At 36.1% G+C, this 17,492-nt stretch overlaps 1 protein-coding gene across 2 annotated transcripts in view; it reads right to left on the bottom strand.

The window, feature by feature from the left end:
- Grb14 (growth factor receptor bound protein 14) overlaps positions 1-17,492 on the bottom strand; it is a 113,131-nt gene that overhangs the window by 14,605 nt on the left and 81,034 nt on the right. For both annotated transcript variants that reach the window (XM_076865791.2, XM_076865792.1), the window contains 5 exons: positions 9,766-9,887; positions 7,774-7,848; positions 5,063-5,200; positions 510-620; positions 222-317 (listed from right to left, as the gene is read on the bottom strand). In XM_076865791.2, the coding sequence (XP_076721906.1) occupies positions 222-317; positions 510-620; positions 5,063-5,200; positions 7,774-7,848; positions 9,766-9,887 (542 nt within the window). The remainder of the gene's footprint in view (positions 1-221; positions 318-509; positions 621-5,062; positions 5,201-7,773; positions 7,849-9,765; positions 9,888-17,492) is intronic.

The following is a 17,492-nucleotide window of genomic DNA, read 5'->3' as shown; positions in this document are numbered from 1 at the left end:
CAAAAGATAAAGTATTAGCCCATTCCACTTTACTCTGCAAATGTTTATCTTTTAGATTAAAAAATACATGCATTTGGTGGTGGCTATTTTTCTTCTTTCTCATGTAGCCACAAAGATTCATATTAGGATTCACTCTTCTTTGCATTTTCAACTACAGATATTTTCAAACTTTTATGGTACTCACAGCATTTAATAGAAATTCATGCCTCCAGTGAGATTACCTTAAGCAATCTAATCGCGGTCACCCAGCACGTCCTACTCTGCTCTTCTTCTGCACAGAGCATTTTCAGGTCTCGGGGCCCTCCTGCTTTGTTAGGCTAGAAGGCCACAGCACATTGTTTATCGTTAATGCATATCTTGAAGGTAACACCTGTTGAAATAAAAGCCACTAAAATTCTCCTATATATAAGAGAAAGCTGTCTCTTTTTTTAAAGAAATTAAAAGAAACTCAAGCTTACCTAAAAGGCTGAGGCTTGCTTTATTGATCTATCAAAATATTAAGCCTGTACCTTAAAGCAGAATCCATAGTTAGTCGGTGCTCCGTGTTTTTTTTTGCCCGCCAGTGACACATAAATATCACTAGTGCCAAATTCGCTGAAAAACTGCAAATGCCGTGGTTCCTTAAAAAATACATAGGAGTGTTGAAATGGATACATGTTTTGCAATATTTCTTTTTGTATGTTTATAATGTTACATAGTGTATTCCTTGGGCAAACATTACCTAAATACAATTTCAACATGACAAAAAGAAAAGAAATTAAAAAAAAAAAAACTATGTCACTACACCCTTAAATAATCAGGAACTTGATATAGTTTTATTAAAATTGACAAGTGACAATTTCTTTATAATGTAACACACGCATATGTGTGGGCATACACACACACATTCTATTTTAAACTCTCGATTCTCTTTATTCATCATTTCCAGGATTCAGAGAGAGAAGATAGGAAACAATGACTTTTGAACACGTTTCCCTAATCCAGGTTTCAAATTATGGTATTTCCATAAAGGGAAGAAGGTTGGTTTGAGCTTCTGTAGAGTTAGGAAAAAGGTGAAAGAGACCATGTTTCCTGCTTCATTAGGCTACAACCATGCCTCATAGTTGTGTACTACGTAATACACTGCAGGAAACAACCAGAAGGGTTGTGTGACTATCTTGCTTTACAAGAAGGAAGCTCGTATGGCTGAGCTCAGGGAAATTATCTGGCAGTGGACTGTGTCTGATTTTCAAGGCAAAGTGGAAACATGAACAGCTATTTCTTCTCTGGGAAATCTATGAGATTTAGAGCTGGTCATGGGAAATCACTGGGTCATATTATTCTGTGATAGGTTAATAACTTGGAGAAGTACTTAATTCTGAGGTTCAATGTATAATCAAAATTGGACAAAATGCATCTGTTCTCTAAAACTTTGCCATTAGCAGTATGGTCTCAGATCAGGAAAATCTTTATTCTCTAAGATCTTTTTGAAAATGCAAATTATCAGGCCCCACCCCAGACTTAGTGGATCAATATCTGCATTTTAACAAGATCCCACTGATCCCATATGCACTAAATTTTAGTAGCAGTGTGTGCGTGTGCACACGTGCACACACATAAACACTCCCAGAATGAGAGAGAAAACATTCAGCAATATTAGCAACCTTATCCAAAGACAAAGAAATTTAATTGTCATTTATAACAACTCTGACAACTAGTAGAGCAAGAATTTCTCTGTATATCTCTGTTCTTAAGCATTTTAATCTAATGAATGACCATAGTTCTTAAAAACAACTGATAAATAAGGCAGAAAAGAAAATAACAAAGATGTAGCATAGGGCCAATGGAAAAATGGGGAAGGAAGGAAAAATGTACTCTTACTGTATGCTTTTTTTTAAATGTATTCCTTGATAGACACTGATTTGCTAATGTCTGATTTATATGAACATGGGATAAAACCAACCCTGTCCAGTGATGCTATAGAAGTCAATATAATTCAATCATTCAAAGGAAAGGAAAACGAAGCTTGAGAAACACTGGAAGGCAGTAAGAAGCATGGTGAGTCTTTTGTCTTGACCAATTTTTGTTCTTCTATTTAAGGCATAACACTACAAGCCTGGGTTGGCATGGTTAGCAGTACCTAAACATGTATGTGAGGGTATAAGGGAAGAGATGGAAAGATAGGTAGAGATTTCTCTGCAAATCTAAGTTACAGACACATCTCCAACACTTACAGTAGAGGTTATTAACTCCCAAACAGCTGTTACATCTTTACAAAGTGAAAGTCAATCAAACCTCCTCCTGAAGAAGGGCAGGACACAGGCCTCCATGCCAGGTAAAAATCTACACATTTTGTATCACAATCACTGAAGAGATCTAACATCCTCACATTTCTCCTTTGGCAGAGAACATAAAGTCATTTCCATATATCGACTGAAACATGAGCTAATTAAAAGAATATTATGTACTGATGGATAGCAAAGTCAGACCCTGAATCTGGAAGAAGGAATACGGCCTGTTCTGTTATATAATTAATGAGTGGGAGGGAAAGGAAATGAAGAGTAAAGTGAAAATAAAATGGGCTGTGGGTTTTAATGAGAAACCTGTTGAAGAAGTAAGAATATAGGAGTTAAAGAGACATTATCACATCTTCCAGTCAAGAATCACTGGGGTAAGAATGAGATAAACATGATTGACTGGATTGAGAAGCCATTTCTCTCCGTCTCTCCTTCTTCCTCTTTTGCAGAACTAAGGATTGAACCCAGGGCCTCATGCATGTTGAGCAAGTGCTCTACCCCTGAGCTACAGGTCCAGCTCTAGAAGTCACTGTTCTCATAAGTTAAAAGTAAAACGTTAATCCCAGCATACATTTGTTTAAAATATACCTGTTATGTTATTAGGAACATTTAGGAAAAGAGCAACCTCATTGAAATGGTTAAGATGGAGCTTAAAACCTTAATAATAAAAGTAGACAGTTATTCATCCTAACATTATAATGGAAAAATTTGTAAACTAGTTTAAAATGCCCAAGAAAAGATAATCACAGAATAATGGCATCATCCTTCTAGAACTAAGATTACTGTTTCTTAGAGAGTGACTTCTAATGATTTATTTTATTGATTTTATTCCTTTCTTTATTTCTTTCTCCAGGAACATTTATCTAGGAACATTATTAACTGCTTCTTCTTCTTTTATATCAGCCTGGCCATGTGCCATTTAATCTGGCAGCCATTCCTCTCTTCTCCCCAGTGCTGTCCATTCCAGGTCAGATTCCACCACCTCCACCCTGGATTACTGAAATGATCTTCTAATTAGTATCCACACCTCTGGTCAATTTCTCTCTTCCTCTTTCCTCCAATACTTCCTCATTGCCTCCCCTGTTTCTGACCCCTGTTTTTTCTCTCTCCCTCTATCACTTTCTCTTCTTGATATCTTAAACTCCTCTCTGTGCCCATCTTAATCTTCTTAAGATACTCATTTGATCATTTCTCTCCCTTGTTAATGCTATTTCAATGGCTTTCAGTGGTGGGTTGAATGGTGGCTCTCCTGCCCCAAAAGAAATGTCCACATCCTAACCCTGGAAACTTTGAATGGGACATTATTTGGGGAAAAAAAATTAAAAATAAATAGTCTTTGGAGATGTGGTTAAGATAAGGATCTCGAGATAAGATCATTCTAGATGATTCAGGTGGGCTTTAAACATAACTAGTATCCTTATAAGAGATACAAAAAATTAAAGAGAAGGACAAGTAAAGACAAAGGCAGAGATTAGAGTTAGCCACAAACCAAGGTATATCTGGAGTTACAACCGGCCAAGACTAAGAATTTAAAAGGTCAAATGATGAGAATGGGGAAAAATTGTCAAATAAACAATAAATTAACATCTCCAGGACAAAAGAAGAATATGAGTTTGCAGACTGCATGTGTATGCAGACAATCAGGCAAGATTTAACAGACTTATTTCAACAGACCTAGAAATACAGCAGGAGAAATTGCCGAACACAAATAATTATAAGAATAATCATTTCAGAGAAATGACAGTTCATCCATAAAGAAGGAACAGTGTTGTCACTGACAGTAACAAATTCATGAATACAAAATTAAAATACCCTCTCATGAAAATCTTCAAAGGAGTATTACTTGAAAAATATCAATACATTGCATAAAATATCGACACTTATAAACCACAGACTATTAGGGGTCATAGACTATACACAGAAACATAGAATAGATGGTGCTAAAAGCTATGGAATATACATATGTCTAAGACACCATATGTGTGGGTGTGAATATCTCCACATGTATATCTATGTAATGGTGTGTGTAGGTCCAAACACACCAACAAACAAACACATCTTTCCTGATCATAACATCATAAATTCCTCTAGGAATTTATCATCTAGGTAAGGAAAGACAATAGCACACACAAAATAACTAAATAGTAATAAAGGACTCAGATGGGTGTTACTAACTGTTCTGTTGATGTTGATGAAGAGAAGGTCAGAAGTGAGCTAGACCATTCTTATGACTGAGATATATGGAGAAGTTGTAGCTGGGCACAGTGGCATACTCCTGGAATCCCAGCTATTTGGGAGGCTGAGACAGGAAAATGCCAAAATCAAGGCCCGCTTCAACAACTTAGCAAGACCCTAAGAACTTAGCAAGACCCTATCCCAAAATAAAAATATGAAACTGACTGGGGATGTTTGAACACCCAATCTTCAGTACCAAAAACAAAGAAAAAAGGGTGAAGGTGCAGGGAGAAAATTAAAGGTATAATCTATGTTGGACCTCAAAACCTTCAACCTTAGATAAAGAGAAAGGAATAAACTCGGGTGGGGAAAAATGAACAACATATGTAGTACAGAATTAAGAGCAAACAGATATCCTCAAAGATATATAGAAACTAGTGTGAAATAAAACTGAACAATTTTTAAACAGATCATGATAAATCTTAAGAATACAAAAAAAAGTCACCACCTCCTGATATCAGGTAATAAAGTCATAAATATAACAAAGTAAAAAGTCTGTTTTAATTTACAGCTAATAATCTTACATAACATATCACAGATACTTAATTTACCTTTGATGTTCCTTTAGTAGAAAAATATAAACCAGATCTTCTTAGAAGGAAGTAAATTTTTTTCCAGGACTTCTTTCCCTGTTCTTTAGCATGTAAGAAACCGTGAATTTCAGGATATGTGCTTGAACTTAGAAACATCTGGAAGAAAAATTAGACTTTTACCAATCAAATGTAAGAATGAAAAACTAAACAATATCAATATCAAACATCAAAATTATAAACTAGTTGATTATCTATTTGTAAAGCTGGATATCATCTATAGGATGAAGTCCTATATTTCTCATCCTTTCCCATTTTTTTTTGTGAGTTGACAGGTTTATCTATTGATTTCCTTGTGTTATACCATAGAAGACCACAATCCTGACTTCAATTATTAAAGACAAGAAGTTGAGCCAAGTTCACTTTGCTGATTAGAGTATATAACTTCTTATCTTCTATAGTTCTGTCATGGGGCAGTATGGCAGGCTGGGTTTTTTTCAAAGAGGACTGCAACCATATTTCCCATCCCACGTGCCCTTCTGCAATGGCATCTTGGCTTTAAACCATGAAGAGGTGGAGTTTGTTTCTCCACCCACCATGAATCAGTGTAAGCCTGTCACTGCTTGGACCGAAATAAAATTGTAGAAGTAACACTCTGCCAGTTCTAGATATGTCCTAGCCTGATGGCTTTCAAACCAACTTGACTTCTGCAAGTCAGATGCCACACAGGAAATGTGATTACCCGGAAACCCCCATGGATGAGAAGCCCAGTGAAACTGGAAAAGCTCTGGAGAACGAAATGCCACACAGAAGGAGAAAGAGAGGACAGGAGTTAAGTGTCACAGCATGTGTAGTAAAAAGGACAGCTTAGAAGGGGACCTTGAATCTTCTCTAACCACTGAGTCAGAGTGCTTCAGAGACAAAGCAAACTCTTTTTAAATTCCTGCCCCTCAAAATTGTTGGCAAAATGCAGGTGGGTCCTTAAAACCATTAAGGTTTGGAAGACTATGTTATACAGTAGTAATTAACTGAGATGGGGGCACACATTGGTCAGGGAAAGGAGAATGGAAGGGAGTCACTCTGTGTGCGTGGCCATGCTCAGTGTCCTTAATAAGACACTGGAAGTGCATTAGTGTCTCATTAAAAGAAGAAAATAGAAATCCCTATGAATAAACAAATGGAAGAACTGAAAGTAAGAGAAATTATTAACTAAAACAATGTACTTTATTTTTAAAGGCTATTCAGGGAAATGTCAATAGTACATATTTACAATTTTTAAAGTAATTTACTAAAAATTTTTTCTAATTTAATGAGCCACAGATATTAATTAATTGACATGCAAAACAGGCAAGTAGGTTTTTTAGTTTGAGTGCTTTCCAAGTTATTAAACCAAACCAATTAAATTTTAAAAAGAGAGTCATGGAGGTCACACTAGAAAAAGAAGAAACCTTTTAAAAAGTGGAAACATTGCCTCAGTGGAGAGAAGAGGTCAGGGGCACATGCAGGACTATCTAATTCCAAAGCCTACAATTTTTCTTGTTTTTATAATTTAGCATTAAAGCAATATAACTATTTTAGAGGAGGATTTGGGAAAGGAGATAGAAGAAAACCTCTACCCCACCACCGAGTCACAATACAATGGTGAAGCCTGCAGGGAGCTGAGAGTTGGGAGTCCTGAGGTTGTCATTTACCCTAACATTCAGATGGTGGGGGGCGGGGGGCTCTGTGAAACCCAGCGGCATAGAAGCAACCTTCAGAAAAACATCTGGGGATTAATCATATTTCTAAAATATTCTGAAGCATGAAAATAAAGCATGCCATATTGAAAAGCCCACAGGAAACAAATCTATGGTAGATATGCCTGACTAATATATTAAAATCATATTGTATTGGAAATATTAAAAGTTATCTTTATGAAATACCAGAGAATACTGAGTGAGTTCAGGAATGCCTAGAGCTTAGCTTCAATCCTTATGAAGACACAGCTCAATATTAACCTGTGAAAAACAACTGCAGAGCTTCTGATACCAAATCTACCGATCTATCAAAATTAAAATAAACTGTTCATTTATTGTAATGACAATATCTTAGGAAAATGCCCCCTCAAATAACTGCTAGTTTGGAAGAAATGAATCTAACAGACACAAAAGTAAGGAGATTTTTAATTAGATAAACAGCATTCGTGATTCAGCTAAGAATATCTTACAATTCTATGCCAGTATTTCTGTCACAGCTATTACAGATGTTGGTATATGAAACAGATATATCTGTATATCCCTCTATTCATTTAATTGCTAAGTATTTTATCACAAATAGAATTGAAGGTGTTTATTATGAATGATAATACTATGTATCTATTGATAAAATGTCTTCAATTTACTGAAAATTTTGATTTTTAAAAAGAATAACATAACACATACACACATCACAAAGCAAAACTCTAAAGTTTCCTTTCATAGCGTACATTTTTAAATATTTAAAATCCTTTGCAACTGGCCAGAACTGGGAAGAAAAATATTGTTAGGGGGATATATTGATTTAGGGCATTCTTTACCCAGCTTTTTGTTTGGTTTGTTCTTTGTTTGTTTGGTTGGTTAGTTTTTTGCCCCCCCCCCCCCGAAAATTAAACATTCAAGTTAACATGTCAAAATGTGAGCATGCTTAATAAGGACCTAAACGTTTCCCATTATTATGCGATTTTTTTATGTATTTTAATGGAAATATATACTTACCTGTAAAATTTGTGTTGGGGATATTTCACCGTTGGTTTCAGTTGCAAAAGACACCATATGCTCTGGAAAAAAATACTGACAAAAAATAAAGGTTAAATTATTGCTAAACCTATGCTAGAAAAGTTTCAATTATGACCAGTATAGAAATCTAAAGCAGAAGATCCTTAAGCCAATGTATCTAAAATCCACATTAAGTGCTTCTGAAAATGCTGGTCCTTGGACTGGACCCTCAGGCATCTTCCCAGGTAGAGTTGGGCCCAGATGACAATGATGCAGAGAGATGCTCCGACCTAGAGTCATAGGAAACTGCCCTCAAGTTGACAATGAGCTTGTTCCCACATCTCTTCCCCAAGTCCTCCAACTACTCTACCAGGTACGAAAAGACTACTGACCCATTTTACAAAATCAAGGCTCACAGAAGTCAAGGGCAAAGGCTGTACCCGGGTTCACAGTCAAGAACATAGAGAAACCAGGACTCAGTGTGGGAAGTAATAGTCCAATTCTTTCCACCTACTGTTTTTCCAAACTTGTTTAATCATAAAATTCACCCACGGCAGTTGTTTAAAATAGGAATTCCCAGATCTCATTCCTGGAGTTTCTGATTCAGTAGGTCTGGCCAGGTCTTGGAGTCTGTGTTTTTAATAAGTACTGGGACTCCCTTAGGTAAATTTTATGATCAGACAAGTTTGGAAAAATATATTCTACTATATTTCCTCTAGGACAGGGTTTTTCAACAGCAGTTCTACTAACATTTTATCTAATAATCCTGTGTTGTGGGGCTGTCCTGAGCCTTAGAGGATGTTCAGCAGAATTCTAACTTTGCCCACTTTGGCACTGCTCCTGCTGACCCCCACCCCACCCCCAGTCCTACAACCAAAACTGTATCCAGATATTGTCAGATCACCCAGTTGAACCATTGGCTCCAACTATACAAAGTGAATGTCTCGTCTTATTTAAATTACAAATAATAATAATAATAATAAAAGATAAATGAGCACTAAACCATATTTCTTTAAATACAACTTTTAAATTCTAGCTTTTAATAAAGATTTGCAACAAGAAAACACTTTCCCTTCAAATCTATTTAATTTTTATTAGAACTCTTATTTTCTTTGCCAAAGATCATCCCATTATGTTTCTATTAATAGGTTAAAATAAAAGAGAATGTAAGAGGTCTTTCAGGGTTTGAAAATATTCTATTATGGTGTGTATCATATATTTTTCATAAAGGATCATTTCAATCCAATTATCCAAAACTTAGTGTAAAAATATGCTACTGCTGCAGAGACAAAAACAATTTAAAATAATGAGCCCAGAGGCTATTCTGACTTCTCTAGATCCCTAGTCTTCATTAGAATGTGACATACATTTATTTTCTTTTAAAGAAAATTATAATGAAAGTAGCATTTGCTAGATAATATGCTACTCTTTATCTCATTTCTATTTAGCTCAAAAATTATTTCACTAAAAACAAAATAATTTGAAGCATCAAGATTCATGTCAATCTTAAATTTCTGGCTAAGCTACACATTCGCAATGATTACCAATCTATTTTTGTTTTAGAAAGTTTCTCACTTAAGTTTCCTAAATATTGTGAAAAGAAAACTTAAATGACATTTTGGAATACATTTGAGGACCTATAATAATTTATCTCAAAGTCAAATATACAGTTGCTTTGTCTAGTTTTCCTCTAAGGCAAGGAAAAAAAAGCAATAATGCCTCCAAAGTAGGTTTACCTATATTTTTTAAGTTAAATGACTAAATGCATCTCAATTGAGATTCTGCCAGTAAGGCTAAAGAAATGTTTTATATGTGTCTGAACTTCTTGTATCATGGTGACTAATCATTGTTAGAATAAGAAATGTCAGTATAATTTTAAAGGGCCAGAATCACTAAATGGAACTGTATTTTATTGATAGTGACCATATTCTTCATGTAAAATTTAACTGATTCATTTAATTTTCATTGACTATTAATGGAGATTTCACTTACCATTGGATTTTTAAAGAATTCATATTTGGCATAATTTTTTCTAAAGTACAGCTTATTTTCTTCTTCCATTCCCCAGTTAGACAGCACTTCAATCACCAGCTCATGGTCTTCTAGTGTTCTTTCTGTGAATAATGCTTCAGTGAGTATGTTAACAGATACACAGATACAAACACAAATAACTGTACAAACGTTTAGAATAGATTTTGTATACATGTCTCATATGCATAGAAAATTTCAACTCAATTCCTAAATATCCAGATTGATAAAAATTTCTCATCAATTTTTAATTAGTAATTCAATTTTTATACCAAAGCAGTCATCTGAAAAGAAAAATTACATATCACAACGTACATTTTGCTAATTCTCGATTTCCTTTTATTGCTATGCAAATTATGATATAAATTTAATAACAAATCTGCATTAAGATACAAGAGCTATTCTTCCTCCAACTCATCATGGTGCCAAAATTAAAATATTTGTTTCAGGGTTGAACAATTCACCTCATTAAGGGATGAAGAATTTTGACAGATTCAACACACATTTAAGAGGCATAATCTGGGTAGATGAGAAAAAAAAATTAAAATAGATGCTTTAAAAAGAAAATGTTAATGAAAGTAAATACAGATTTTTTAAGAACCTCAATTCCTTATGGTACTTTATACTTGCAAAACTAATATTAAGGAAAATATATATTGTATTAACAATAAAGATAATTAGGTAAGGGGGAAAAGCAGTGGGTAGAAAAGACACTTGAATGATTGAAGCAATGTTAACTTAAATAGGTAAAACATAATGTCAAATTCCTATTTCAATAAGAAACTGTAATGATGCTCATAACAGTATTATTTATAATAGCCTCAAACTGGAAGTTACCGGAAAGTCTAGTGACTTGCATATGAATATGACGTGAAAATAAATAAGTGGTATAAAAGCATTCCCAGAAGTGTGGATTAATTTCAGAAACGTTAAGTGAAAGAAGTCAGGCACAAATAGTACATGCTGCATGATTCAAAACAGGAAAAATTATGCTATGGTGCCAGAAATGCGAACAGTGCCGATACAGGATAAATGAGGCATGCAGGGAACCACTGGGGTAAGGTCAGTGCTGTGTTTCTTGATCTGGGTGTTGATTACCTAGCTACTTGGCACTCTCTGAGAAGTCACAGAGTTATCCACGTTAGCTTGCTCACTTTTCTTGATATGTGTCATAATTCCATAAAACATTGGGGGGAAAAAGTAACTGTAAAATTATTAATGCAAAAGAGGAAACGGAGAACAGCCAACAAAAGAATAAGAGATTCTCTGCTTTTTTAGTATTTCTAGGACCTTTTTGAAAAGTATCTATGCCTCAGAAATTCAACGCTCAGTAGTGATCTGTGACCTACTGCACCTGAACCCTTGAAAGTAATGTCATCCTTAAATAGAAGCTTATTCATCTGAAAAGAAGTTCTTGACAGAGTACTCAATGAATATGGATGAGTTTGAGTTAAGTGTATATCAACACTCTTGGTTCTGTTCTTAACTCTGATTGCTCCTTTTCTGTCTCATTGACTGGCTCCCTTCACTGCTTCTCTTTCCTACAATTTGACTTAGTCCTTCACTCAATACCTTCCTTTGTCCTTCCTCAAACTAATTCACCCCCTCTCCTTTTTCATCACATCTGGGAGGTTCCTTGAACTGGAATCTCTGCCCAGAAGTACCTTCAGCAAATGTCCAGTCCTACCTACTGACACCCTCCACCAACTCAGGCACAGTTCACCTGAAATGAAAGTCAGTATGGTGGTTCTTCAAAATAGTAAACATGGAATTGCCATATGATATAGCAATTCCAGTTCTGGGTGAGTACCTCAAAGAAGTCAAAGCAGAGATTTAAAGATATTCGTACAACAATGTTCACAGAAGCACAATCCATAAGAGCCAAAAGGCTAAAGCAACCCAGTGTTCATCAAGGGACGAATATACAAACACAATGGAATAGTCACTTTAAAAAAAGGAAATGAAGTTCTGACATATGCTACACCATGGATGAACCTCAAAGTTACTATGATAAGTGAAATACTACAATCAGAAAAGGTCAAATACTGTAATGATACCATTTACACAAGACACCTAGAACAGCCATAGTCATAAAGACAGAAAGTAGAATGGAGGTTGCCAGGAACTGGGGGTGAGGGGGACAAGGAGTTATTGTTGACTTGGTATAGAGTTTCATTATGGGAAGATAAAATGTTCTAAAGATAAATAGTGGTGATCATTGCATGACAACATAAATGAATTAAATGCTGCTGAACTGCACATTTAAAAATAGTTAAAATGGTAAATTTTATGTTATACACATTCCATAATTTTTAAAACACCTTAAAACAAAATAAATTCATCTTTCTTTTTGTATCTTAGATTTTTCTCCACTATGGTAAATGTTATTTTTACCACATTCTCTCAAAGAAATGTAGAATTAAGTCACACATGCATTTTTCTCAACCTCCTCTCCAATATCCTTTACTCCTGATATCTCCAGCTACCAGGTGTTCTTACTCCAAGTGTCACTCATAACCAACAACTCACACACACACACACACACACGCTTTTCTACCATGATTGCTATTGTGTGGACCTTCATTTTTTTCTTGTAAAGCCTCTTATCTCCAAATTTCTTCCAATCCAACCTGAACACTGTTATCACAGCAACTTCTTGCCTCCCAAGATAGTTGTGTGAATGTGAATCCTGCTTAAAAAATTTGTCTGCTTCTACTAGTTTCAAGATAAACCAACGTAGTTTGGCAGCTGTAAGTTATTCATCCATTCAATGAATAAAGATTTACTAAAGGCCTGCAATTTATCAGGAACTCCTCTTAGACCTGAGATTTTTATAGTGGATAAGTCAGTAAGAAATAATTGCCTTCATGAGGCTTTGGGGAAGAAACAGATGATAAATAAAAGGTAAATCTTAAAAAGGTGGCAATAAACTCTACAGAGAAAAATGGAGCATGGAAGAAAGAAAGTGCTAGTGCTAACTAGAAAAGGGTGAAAGGAATTCATTCCCAATAGCTTGCCACAGAAGGGCTTATTGAGAAGGGAGCCTTTAAACAAGACCCAAGGAGAAGAGAGCATGAGCCCAGGGGATACTTAGAGGAAGAAGAACAAAGCCACTGAGATAAGACCAAGGTTGGTATTCCTGGAACTTGTCAAGGAGGTTAATGCTGAGTAAGCACAGGGGACAGTACCAGGAGAGGCCAGAGAAGTAATGGAGATGAGACAGGAGGCTGTATCGGGCCCTGCAGACCTTAGTAAGGACTCAGCTTTTCCTCTGAATTATGTGAGAAATCATGCTGAACACAGGGAAAACCTGAGCTGACATGTTTTAACTGGATCATACTCGCTACTGAGTGAAGAAATGACTTTAAAAGTTGTAAGGTTGAAAACACAAAGTCTATTTCATAGGCTACTTCAATGAAGCCAGAGTGAGGGTGTGGCTTAGATGAACATAACAACAGTCAATTTTGTAAAAAACAAACAAATAACAACAACAACAACAAAAAAAAATAGGCAGACTCTGGATCTATTTTGAAGATGGAGTCAACAGAATTTGCTGGAAAATAAAATAGGAGTTAAAAAAAGTGTACTTAAAGAAGACACCAGGTTCCGTGTATAAACACTCTGAAGGGCTGTATTATCAAGACATCAGATGGGAAGTTGCATCCTTAGCAATCTTCCAATCCCCACTTGACTCTTTTTCTCACACAAACCCTGCTGGGATTTTAAAGTTTATGAAACACAGGTATGCACTAGTAAGTACTGTAAGTACTGGAAACTGTATCTATGATCCTTGCAACTACACTGAGAGAATGTGCAGGAAGGAATCAAGATGCTGGCTTGTTTGCTTTGCAGACCTGTTTCTTTGCAACCATTTCTATCTCACCAAGGAAATATTTATGTTATGTCTTCAACATACACTTTAAAGAAAGGAAAAAATGACAAAGAGGCATTTTTTCTTGGTTTTTGAGCTTCAAAGTAGACTTTATTGATATTTGGCAAACATAACTGCTTAGAGAGAATAAGAGCAAGACCAATTCTCCGTTTTCTCTTACAGGGATGCACCCTCTGCTTCCTGGGAAAGAAACTAGGATAAAGGAATTGACAGGGGATGGGGTGAAAGAAAAAAATAGAAATAGACAGTACCTGTATGGTGCTAGTCCCAAGTGACTCTACATCCTGCCCCTTTCCAGCACTAGAATGATTTTTGGTTGTTAAAAGCCCAATAGATTTAAACATGTGGTGTGGCTCAAACCATAATCTAAAGAATATATTCTCAAAGGGCTGGGGATGTAGCTCAGTGGTAGGTTTACCTAGCACATGTGAAGCCTGGTAGGTTCAATGTACACCAGCACAGAACAAAACAAAACAACTCTCCTCAAGAAGCCCTGTATCTAGCACAGTGAGAAGCAATTGCTGAGTCAATGTTAAGTCTAATCAAAAAGCATGGTCATCTCAAGTGCCCCAGAGGGGAGGGAACACAGAGAGCTAAGAAAAGGCCATGAATATAAGGGTCTTTATGCTTCAGGCAGTAACCTTGGAAGGAGCAAGAGTTTCCAGAACAAAAAAGAATTGGATAACAATCAGACAAGTACCTCGTTTGGGACTTACTTGCCCTACCACAATGTCAGAAATGTGAAGGTGGGTCTCAATGTTCAACTCAGAACATTTTAGACCTGTATGCAACTCACTGATAGAATCTAAATTATTTACCCCAATTGGTCTAGAGAGTGAGAAAACAACAGAAAACTAAATTGTCTGCAAGGGCAGGAGAATCAGAGTGCAAAATTAATTTCACTTTGTGAAATAAAAGTTGCATTTTGGCATGTCTCAGTCTGAGAGCTGTTTCACTGCTATATTTGATTCTCATAACACCTTTAAGTAGATGAATAGTGGCCCTAAAATATCACATCCTAATTCATGGAACCTGTAATTGTTACCTTACATGGCAAAGCTTTTGCAGATGTTATTCAGGGCTTTGAGTTGGGGAGAATATTCTGGATCAATCAGGTGGGACCTAAACCGAACCAGAAGCATCCTTTTAAGGTACAAGCAGAGGAGACAGAAAAAGAAAATGCAATGGGATCACAAAAGCAGACATTCAAGAGGTGTGACCACAAGCCAAAGAATGCAAGCAGCCACCAGAGTCTAGATGGAGCAAGGAACAGATTCTCCTTAAAACTCCCAGCAGGAAAATAACCCTCCGGATTTGTGAAACTAAACATCCCTATTGTTTATGTCACCAAGTTTGTGGTAATTAGTTATAGCACTCTTATGAAATTAATACAATAATCTAATGAGCAAGCTGTATTTCCATTTTACCGATAATAACTGAGGTTCAGAATAGTCCAACTTCCCCGGGGTTGAATAGTAGCAACATATCTGACCCCACCTGATGCTCTCTCCCCTGCACAGCGTTACTGCTACCTGCCTGGAGCTTCCCAACCAAGAGACATTCCCTGCCACCTCCACTGTGTCTATTTATATCACATGCATTCTTTCTGTATCAGCTAAAATCAGTTTCTTGTTTTCTTGCAGTTTTCATTGCCTCAATTTCTTTTATTTTGAAACAAATTCAAAATATTTGCTAATTAATTGAAAATAAACAACCACATTTTAAGTGTAAGGTAAAAGTAATGGGGAACATTTCAAATTGTATCAATCTTTATCTTCCATGAAAGTAATTATAAATCTTTTCAATTTGGACTGCATTAAAAGGTAAATACAACTACACTTTCATCTCCCTCCAGTCAGAATGACAATTTTCAAGAACAGAAACAATAATAAATGCTGGCAAGGATGTGGGGAAGGTACACTCATACACTGCAAGTGGTGATGCATATTAGTATAATCACTCTGGAAAGCAGTATACAGTAACCTCAAAAGACTAGGAGTGGAACTGCTACATGACCCAAATATTCCCCTTGTTGGGAATTATCCAAAAAAAAAAAAAAAACTAAAAGCAGCATACGTCAATGTTTATTCACAATAGCCAAAATCTGGATTCACCCAGATGTCTATTGATAGACAAATGGATCAAGAAAATGTGGTAAATATACGCAATGGGGTTTTACTCAGTTATAAAGAAAAATAAAATCATAGGGTTTCCTGCCGCAGTCTGGCTGGGCACAATTCAGGAGCCACTTGTCAAAAGAAAGGAACCTTATTTTTAGAACCACACAGGCCAAACAAAACAGCTCCTCAGGAAAAACCTTCAGAGCCCAACTGCCACCACCTGCTTCCCACAAGCCTCTCCACCTCCCACAATCCTCCTGCTCTTGAGGCCGATTGGCTGGGTCGTGTGGGTAGAGCCAAAAAAAGTCCCCCAATGAGCAGCTCCGTGGTCTGAAAGGGTGGGGAAACAGCCCAATGAGCATCACCACAGAGGAGCCAATCAGTTGGCAGCTAGAAGTTGCTGGGGCCACTGTGAGCCAATCATCAGCTGGCAGCTGGAAGTTTGCTGGGGCCCCTTCGGCTGTGGCTCTCAACAGTTTCCCAGTAAATGGAGAGAAATGGAAAACATCATGCTAACTGAAAAATGCCAAACTCAGAAAATCAGTGTTAAATGTTTTCTCTCATATGTGGAAGCTGTGGCAAAATAAGGGAAAGAAGGGGGTGGAGACTGAATGTCATAAACGCATAGGGAAGATCAGCAGTTCAAGAATAGGAGTACAAGAATGACACTGAAAGGGAGGGAGGAAGGATGGCAAAAGGAAGAAGGATGGAATGAATTAAATAAAATCAGATTATATCCACATATGACTATACCGCAGGGAATTTCACCTTCATGAAAACACTAATCAAAAATAAATGAGCAAAATGAAGATCAGTGTAATAGAGGAAAGAGCAAAAGGGGAGTGAAGAGGGGAGTGTAAAGAAAGGGAACAGGGATTGAAACCAAATTTCATGCACCATGCAACTTGTCAAAATGTCTCCAACTACCATGTAGAACCATAATCCTGTAGTTAAAAAAATAAAATAAAAAAGTAAATACAAAAAGATTCAAAATCAAGCTGTAACAAATGTGTGAACAGCTATAACAGATGTGTAACTAAAATAATCATAATAATAATGATGATGATGTAATGCCCATGGACACCAAAAGTGTACACTGATAGATAACCAGGTTTTTTTTTTTGTTGTTGTTGTTGTTGTTGCTATTGTTGTTGTTGTTGACCACATGGAAATAAAGGTCAGAATTCCAATCTAGAAAGGAAAAATAAGGAATAAAATATTTCAGAAAACTTCACTGAATGTTTAAATAATGTTATTACTGGCATCAGGAAAATATTCTCAATATTAAGAAGAAAAAAATGTCTTCAAAAATGTCATAAACTAGAATACATGTAAGAAAATAAAAGATGTACTTTCCATTCCTTCAAAGAAAATTTCTGGTACCATCCTACTGAAAATTCAGATAACAGATACAGGAAGCAAATTAAAATCCAGAGGTTGAATGCAATTGGGATTTTTGCCCCATACATCAGCCTGGTATTGAAAATAAAATTTTCCTGATACAGAATCTGGCTTTTAAAGTCACATTACATTAAATATTCTTTTTAAATGTATACATTATTATCTCAATTTGGATGCATTGTCACATATTGTCCCCAAAGCAATCTCATGACATTAAGTATTAAGGCTATAATAATCCAATAAACCCAGGTGGCATAATTGATTATCAGTAAAAATTA

Source organism: Callospermophilus lateralis, chromosome 9 (genome assembly GCF_048772815.1).
Source record: "Callospermophilus lateralis isolate mCalLat2 chromosome 9, mCalLat2.hap1, whole genome shotgun sequence".
In the NCBI taxonomy this organism is placed as follows: Eukaryota; Metazoa; Chordata; class Mammalia; order Rodentia; family Sciuridae; genus Callospermophilus; species Callospermophilus lateralis.
The sequence above is the reverse complement of the archived record's forward strand: the minus strand, read 5'-3'. Positions and strand labels throughout refer to the sequence as shown.